Below are 8,040 nucleotides of genomic sequence, written 5' to 3'. Positions count from 1 at the left end.
TTGTTTTTTTCTTCTTGACATTTTTCTTTTTTGGGAGTGAACCCCAGAAAAAAAAAAGAAAAGAAAAAAGAAAAAAAAGGACCAGCCCTAGAAAACCTCCCTTGACGGGATAGGGGATTTATTCTTCTTCGACGACCTAAATCGTGGTTATCAGCCAGCTATCAGCACTTTTCTTCTTTTCGGTGATCCAACTCGCTCTACAGCCAACTACATCATGTATTCGTGCGCCAATTATCCTCGCGGTTGCCGTGGCCGCGTTAATATCCAAGGAGGAAAATGCGCCGATTGTGTGGTATGTCATTCGCTTCCAGATCTCCCATTTAGACTCTCCGATCAGCATCTGAGATTGATTAATTCCCATGCAAACCTCCGAAATGACGCTAACTCCTGGCTTCATCTAGCAACTGAAACTCCGTCGACCATCATCTACGTCCCCCTTTGCCCAGCCACGAGATTACCGGAGAGCGTTGCCTTCGGAGATCTTGAATGACTCCCCTTACAGGGCGATCGCTCGGGAACTGCTGTAAACCTGCGATACCGTTTCTCAACCGAGATGGCACGAAAGACCTCCAGGACTCCGACCGGATATCCAGGATCCTGCAGGTTGGGACTGAGTCCCAGGGACCTTTCACGCCAGTCTCAATCACGGCACCTCTCTTTCCTTAACCTATTCAATTATGCTCTGACTTGATGCATTGTTGGGAGTTGATCGATCATCGGATTCTTATACCATATACAAGGGCGGCTTTCTCGATTTTACTGGACCGGGCGGTTCAGCACTGCGATTATCTTTATTCATCTCTCTTATTTTCTTTTGTGTATATGCGAGACAAACTGGGTACGGCATGGGTGATTTCCCTAATCAGCTGCTGGGAATGGCGATTTGGAAGTTTCTATAAAACTCATACGCCGTGGAAATAGAGCGCACAGCCATGAATCTGCTGCTGGCTGGCGGGTGGTGGCGCAGATGGATATCATTTTTCTCTCCTTTAATATCTGCTTTACTTTCTGTTCAGATATTTCACTTTCGTGTGTCTTGTGATGTGTACTCATTTTTTTAATATTGGTCGATTTTCATACCCTCTCGACTGTACGATTTACTGACAATCATACATTTACTATTATTTTTTCTTATATGACTGAATGTTTCGTGTTGTCATTTCCTTCCGATATTCTTGACCTTAGGGCTTAATATAAATGCTTCATGTCATGTGCCCGGTTACTCAGCATCTCTTCGCAGACCCAACGCGCCGTTTGCATGTGAAGACTCCAATATCGTTCATCCTCATTCCCACGGCTGCCGTCATCGTTCGGTTGTGATGTCGATTTTCCCAGTGCCTCAAACACCGCCAATTGATCTCTTAAATACCTATCCACACAAGGGGGATGCTGCTCTCTATTCACGGGGGTAGAACCTTGCCGCAGGCGAGGATCATACAATTCCTCTAAGAATCCGTCTACGCATCGCTCCACCAAATCTTTCACCACCATTTCCACCTCCTCCGGACCGTTCCGTTGCTTATGTCGCGCTCGTCGCGCACCGGGACCACCGTTGACACCAAAGAGCGCATCGTGTCCCACCCTGAACCCCGTCGATGTGTGTGCTACAATAAGTATGTATACGTGCGAGTAATGATGTGTGACCTCAGTCGTATGAATGTTGACAGGAATATCGTTGCTGCCACTCTCTGTGTGAGGATGCCCGACAGCGGCACTGGAGGACGATGTTCTGGAGGTGAAAATGCACGACGGTAATTTCCTCAACCCCTTGCGGAGGCTCCGGAAGATTTCGAGTTCGACAAATTGGCGAATTGTTCGAGTGACGTTCGGTGAATCATCGTTGTTTCCTTCAGCCCTTGGCCTATGTCTCCGAAATTGCGTCCCACCAGGTCTTTGATTTCTTCCATTGCCGTGGGCGCCCCTGCCTGTACTCTTAGGGAACGGGTCGTCGGGGGCCAAAATGGTAATTTCAACGTGACTGATTGTCCCTCGCTGATATCGAGAAAGGTCTATGGGCGGAAACCGAGGGCTCGACCCGGCTCTATTGCCATCTTCGCACAACGTGAGCGGATCCGCAACAAGAGTCACCTTTCCCAAGCTAAACGGGCCCGTCCCCCATCCCCGTTTGATTAGCTGCACTGAAAGGCGAGGCAATCCCACTCTGGCGAAATTAGGCACTAAAACCTGCGCCACGTAATCGTATGACGGCGAGAACGACACATTGGTCCCACCGACAATGGATAAAGTAATCTGGCGCTCGGGGACGGAAGAATTGGCTCCCGCGTGCAGCATATAAGGATATAGTGCTTGGAACACTAGAAACACCGAACCTGCTGTTTTGAGTGCAATGTTGATATGTGATTCGATCGCTCCTCCCCGCTCATGGTCTCGATCTCTTGGCATCTGGACTACTTGTGGATAGAAGCTCAACGATGTCGATCCTAGCTCTGCCCCCACGACAGAACTTCTGCTCACACATGCGAGGTATGTGATCGCGGCAAGATGTGAGCCCTTGAGCCCTTGCTTCCCTGATCGGTTGCCTCGAATATGGTCAATTTTGACGGGCCGGCCTGTCAACGCCGAAAGGGCGACGGCAATTCGCACAAGTTGGCCTCCCCCTTCGAGGGTCCTTCCATCCAGATGGATGGCTTGCCCTTTAGGATTCATACCATCCGACTGATCCATAATGGTGTGGCCTCAACGCTGACTGGCCTCCTGCTGTGTGACGTCGAATGGGGAAAAAAAAGTTCTGCTGCGTATAGGTACTGGAACGTCGAGCGCTATATTTAATATCAAAAGGCGCGTGTTTAAGGCCTCCATTGTGTGGGATTTGTACTACTACCTCTTCGTATTGGAATGCGTCAGTGTGACATGGCCTATACGATCGGAGTAGAGCCGTGACTCACAGCCACAGCCACCCTCTTAGCCGAGCTATCGTTCATTATCTCGGACCAGAGCCCCCGACTAGCTTATTAACCAATATAACCAAAATAGGCAATCTCAGGTTGGATAGAACCTGACTAAATTTATCTATTAAGACAACTTCCACCCTAGCCTCAGATGAGGAAGCGACGTTGATGGCTGTGACTTTGCAAGACGACATGCAGTCTATCATCGCACTTTCCTCCGATCCTAGCTGCCATGGGTTCTTCACCATGGGTATCTCTCGTTCATCTCGAGAGACTTTTCTAGACCGCACTTTATCCATCTGGGCAGTATCTATTCTCAAAGTACCACTTCAATCGCTCTGTATCCGTACATACGTGCTTTTGCTGTCATGTGTCCCGCAATGTCTCTCAATGCTAGCGATCGTCTGAGGAGATCTAGATCAACTCGTTCCATCAGAAGGAGCCACCAAATGTCAGTGTCTAATGAGCCATTTGATCCAGAAATCGCCAAACAACACGCAACCGTTGCGGCATCTCTGGCCATGCGCCGATCTACAGAGCGGTCTTCTACGGACTCTCAACGCTCTTACGATCGTTTGGGTGGCCCTGGTAGCATGGCGGTACCACAGAGAAGACACAGACCAAGCGGCGACAGTGAAATCTCTGACACTGATTTGGCTGCTACTCTGACACTGTCCAAGCCTTCAGCCGTGAACGACTCAGAAGACAATAGCAATTCTCAGCTTTCGCCCGCCGCGCTACCGCCAATTCATGAATTCGGCGGTCTAGATGGCCGCAATTCTTCTCTACCTTCTTCATACCGCCGCCTGCGCAAGTCGCGGTCAATGTTTACAGGCGGACAACGGTATTCTCGCATGTCTTGTGGAGCACCTTCTCGGTTGTATGATTATGCGAGTTTTGACAAAGCACAAGTACCTGAGGCGCCAAACCCAGGCGGGGCCTTGAAACGTTCGCTTTCCTTCCTCCGGGGTAGCCATGCATCTGTCTCTCCAATACACCATATGAGGAGCCATGATGCAGCAATTCAGCTAGCCCGTAGCCAGTTCCTGAAAAGCTCGGTGGATGGCACCGACCAGTGCAGAACATCCTCCATCCGCAGACCCAAACGAGAGCATAAACCATTCAGAAAAAGCTTTCGAAGTAATAGCGGTGATAGCGCTTCCGGCCTGGATGTATCTAGTACCCAATCTTCGGTGGACTCCTCTAGACATGCCATACCACAAGGGAAAACGCGTTCATTATCTTCATCTATTAAACGGGGTATCAAGAAGGTCCTCGGGCTATCAAAACCTGTTGCAGATAATAGCCAAGTACAGGCGCCACCCGTTGGCCAGGCACAGAATCAGGTGCTTTCGTCAACACCCAAGGATGACGATTATCCAGCTGGGAATGATCGGAATTCGATTTGTGCCGATAGGCTCACTGGATACGATCGTTCTCAGACAGTCCGAAGTACCCATAGTTCGGAGAGTCTCGCAACCAGCCGCTCGCGTGTTACAAGCTGGGCTGATTCAACCGTAGCAAATACTATCGTAACGCGCAAAACAGGCGAACAAAGCCATCTGTCTATCATTGATGAAAAAGGCGATTCGGGACCAAATCTTTCGGTACTCACCCCAAGCAACTCTCCTAGACAGGCGTTTTCATCCTCTCCGGAACCAGCCATGCCGGAACATTCCGTTGATAGCCAACGCCTGTATGCTGCACTGATGAAGCGGATTGGGCAGAACCATGCACAGGATACAAAAGAAGAAATCTTCCTCGGTCAAGTCCGGGAAAATCGTGCTATTCCGACACGTGCATCTTCCCTATACCCTCGCAGTAGCAGGCAGACAATTCGTCGTGTTGCCAGCAACGAATCGTTTACGACCCCAAGGTCATATACAACAGCCCCTGGTGGCACAATAACTCCCCAGAAACGCTTGACAATGCTCGGGAGCCAAAATGCCCTAGATGGCGATACTCGAAGCATAAACGCTCCTGAGTCTCCGACTTTGGATACATCTGATTCTCCTAGCATCTACTCACGTACCACCAGTGGCAATTCCCCGTCCACAAAACAGCATAATAATGAGCCACGCTTGTCTGAGACGGCAGATGAACCAGGGGTAGCTACAATCTTCGAAAGTCAGCGGTCAGCATACAGATCCCCTAAGCGGACCCCTGGTCTCCCGGAACCCCAAATTCACCCACGGCCAAGCGCTGATTGGCAGCAATGGATGCAGTCTCAAATGGCGAGGATCGAAAACCTCACACCGACAAAGGAGCACTATAAAGAAGACGCGCAAATATATGACGATGAGGCTAACATGCAGCGGCAGTGTTTATCCCGAGGGGGTGACAACGACATCTCGGCGAGTCGACAGGATGATTCGGATCATGATCAACTTTTCGCGAGTAGAGAACCAATGACAACTTGCAAGGTTTGGACCGGAAGTAATTTCTCTAGACCTTTCAGTCGGTCTCCAAGTGTACGCACGGTGGTGACCGCCTCGAAAGAGCAAGGACTGACTACTGCTCCTCCGTTTTCGATTCATACGTCAGTATCCCCTAGCAGTGATGGATCGTCTTTCACTGTTGGCCGGATCCGCGCACGGCTTGACCAGCATGCATCGTTACCCATGCAGTCAAGGCCAATTAATAGGCCCCGGATAGCAGAATCCCCCACGCCTAAGAGAGAAGCTAGAGAGCTATCACGACGATTGGCCCTGAACGGCAAGTATGGTGAATCTTCCGTCAAATGGTACCAAGCCCAAGATACAGGGCCCGTGCCTTTTCGACTTAGCCGTCATCGCGATAGCACCAGATTTAACGATGAGAACATACGGGCCGATACCCGACATGGCAACGTCAACGAGCAATATCCATTGTCTCAAGACACCTGCTCGCTCATGTCAAGCAAACGCATGGTGGAACTGTTTCTTAGCAGTCGACGTCGACAAATGGGCATGGGGATGTCAGACGATAGTGCTCCGGATGGAGCCTTTCTCTAGATAGGCATCGTTGAAGGACAGAAGATGTTGACTGTGGTAGCTTACCTATATGGCTTTCCATCCCTTGAGCTGTTCTGGGATATGCACCTAGCATGAAGATGTTATTCCTGTAGTTATTAGAATATCGCGGGTACATTCACTGTTAGTAGTTAGCTTATATCTCTAATGAAAGGTCTGATCCTTCAAGGTGCAGGCCAGTTGATGAGAAAGGGCATGTCCTTTCCTATAGAATCATTCGTCTCATGTCTCATTATGAAGTGAGATCCCTAATATACTTCGAGTACATACCCTTTTACAACCACGTAGCTAGCCGAAGATAATTACAAACCAAGAGCACTTGCTCCAAATCCCTATGGAAATCACACAGTTCCAATTCAATTATCTTTTTTATCTTGTAAATTCCGAATATATTAAATTAATGAAAAAGATTCTCACTGCACGTAATTAGCCGGGAAACTCCCCTTTAACCCCCGAAGCTCTCCCTCCCACCAATCATCCGTACTGTCTGTCTTCTTCAGAACCCGAATCCGATCTCCCTCCCGAAAGGCAAGATCGCCGGCACTCTGCCCACCGAAATCATACAGAGCCGTCACGAACAACCCCTGATTGGAACCGATCCGTTTCGGAGGTGGCGGCGGGGGCTTCTTCTTTGCGGCCGCAAGCACACTATATCCCGGCGATGTGGCCGTGCTGTCGGAGGTATGCTGGCTTCGACTGAAGTAGTCTGTTCGGGCCGAGGCGTAGGATTCGGCTGGGGAGGAAGCTGAGGCTGAAGCGGGGGTTTGCGGGGAGAGATGGGTTGTTGGGACGGTGAGAGTTGAGGATGGGGACGAAGCGAGACTGTTAAGACGGGGTTTGGTTTCCATTACTGGGGTTGGCTTTGTGTCGTGCACAGATGGGGCGGAGAGTCTGCGGCCTGAGGAGGTTGGGGGTTGGAGACTTGGTGTAGAAGAAGATGTAGATGTAGGGCCGACAGTGGAGGCGTTGCTGCTTGAGGGCCGACGGAAGTTGAGGCTGTTTGGGAGACGGCTGCTGAGTCCATTCCGTTGGTCGTCGGGTGATCCTGGGGATAGACGCACTGCCTTTCCGTTGGCGATACAGCCTAGGGATTCAACCTCTTGTTGTGTGGGGTGGAGGGCCTGTTCCCAGTCTTGGATTATTTGTTCCATTGGTGGGGAGGGAGAGGGGAAGTGCTCCTGTTCGCAGTAGTTCTGGACCACTGTGTAGTAGTGTGCTAGCATGGTATTTTGGATCTCGATTTGCGCGGCTAGGAGTCTGGGAAGCAGTGAGAATGCAGCAGTTATGAGTGGCGGTAGGCATTTTCGGAGGTGGTCGTCTGCGGCTTGGTATTCCTGGGTTTTGGATTAGTATGTGATGCGTGTTTACTTTGAAAGTATGTTGGCCATCGTATGTATATACCTCTGTTGCTCTTGCGAGATCGGTTTCGGCTTTGGTCAGCGATGCGTTGTCTCGGTCCGATCGCTTTGTCTTTTTCGAGTAGCTGTCGACGCGACTTTGGTAACGCTCGTAATCTAACTGCGAGGATATTAGTTGAAGCTACGTTTGATTGGACGAGATATGTGCCTTACCTTTCGGTCATCTCGCTTTTTGATTGTCTTTTCCAACGGCTTCATGTAGTCCATAGCCTGCGTGGCGGGCTTAATCATACGCTCGTTGATGGCCTCGAGCTCCTGCAGGAGTTCATCCCGTAGCTCTTCATATTCTTGAGCTAGATTAGCGGTGCGGGCCAATGTTTCCGGGGGCGTTTGGACGGCCTTTTCGGTTGTGGAGGAGTCGGAGGAGCCAATGATGGGCGCATATAATCCTTCTAATTCACTGAGAATGCGCGCCTGGTAACTGAGTAAAGAAGACCAAGCATCTCGCCAGGCTTTAGTAGAATCGACAATCTGTCGATCGAGCGGTTAGCGGCGGGCACAATATGCGATTGGGTTGCAATTGGTGGAGTAGTTAACAGATCAAGCTTACTCGGCCTAATAATTTATTTGCTTCATCGAAATCTTTCAAGAGAATGGCCACCTGAGTGTCGTCGGCGGATCTTTTCATCAATTTACCAAAATGTCTTTGTACGGATAGCATTGTGTTTTTGCCAGGTTGCTTGAATGCGGGGATGGGGAACA

General features: G+C 50.0%; 4 protein-coding genes across 4 annotated transcripts; 2 read left to right on the top strand and 2 right to left on the bottom strand.

Annotated features, from left to right (window-relative positions):
• Window positions 1-177: 177 nt before the first annotated feature.
• Window positions 178-601, top strand: ANOM_003463 (uncharacterized protein). The gene is made up of 2 exons (XM_015548720.1): window positions 178-292; window positions 402-601. Exons 1-2 carry the CDS (start codon window positions 215-217, stop codon window positions 525-527), a joined length of 204 nt encoding a protein of 67 aa, XP_015410027.1. The 5' UTR covers window positions 178-214; the 3' UTR covers window positions 528-601.
• Window positions 602-1,188: 587 nt separating this feature from the next.
• Window positions 1,189-2,685, bottom strand: ANOM_003462 (putative RNA 3'-terminal phosphate cyclase; the record flags this gene model as incomplete). Its single annotated transcript, XM_015548719.1, has 1 exon — window positions 1,189-2,685. One exon carries the CDS (start codon window positions 2,683-2,685, stop codon window positions 1,189-1,191), a length of 1,497 nt encoding a protein of 498 aa, XP_015410026.1.
• Window positions 2,686-3,289: 604 nt separating this feature from the next.
• Window positions 3,290-5,902, top strand: ANOM_003461 (uncharacterized protein; the record flags this gene model as incomplete). The annotated part of the gene is made up of 1 exon (XM_015548718.1): window positions 3,290-5,902. One exon carries the CDS (start codon window positions 3,290-3,292, stop codon window positions 5,900-5,902), a length of 2,613 nt encoding a protein of 870 aa, XP_015410036.1.
• A 431-nt stretch (window positions 5,903-6,333) lies between these two features.
• ANOM_003460 (BAR and SH3 domain-containing protein) lies at window positions 6,334-7,999 on the bottom strand (the record flags this gene model as incomplete). Its single annotated transcript, XM_015548717.1, has 4 exons — window positions 6,334-7,254; window positions 7,322-7,438; window positions 7,492-7,809; window positions 7,889-7,999. 4 exons carry the CDS (start codon window positions 7,997-7,999, stop codon window positions 6,334-6,336), a joined length of 1,467 nt encoding a protein of 488 aa, XP_015410035.1.
• Window positions 8,000-8,040: the final 41 nt, after the last annotated feature.

The sequence above is a fragment of the Aspergillus nomiae genome (assembly GCF_001204775.2).
Source record: "Aspergillus nomiae NRRL 13137 chromosome Unknown contig00038, whole genome shotgun sequence".
Taxonomy (NCBI): Eukaryota; Fungi; Ascomycota; class Eurotiomycetes; order Eurotiales; family Aspergillaceae; genus Aspergillus; species Aspergillus nomiae.
The sequence above is the reverse complement of the archived record's forward strand: the minus strand, read 5'-3'. Positions and strand labels throughout refer to the sequence as shown.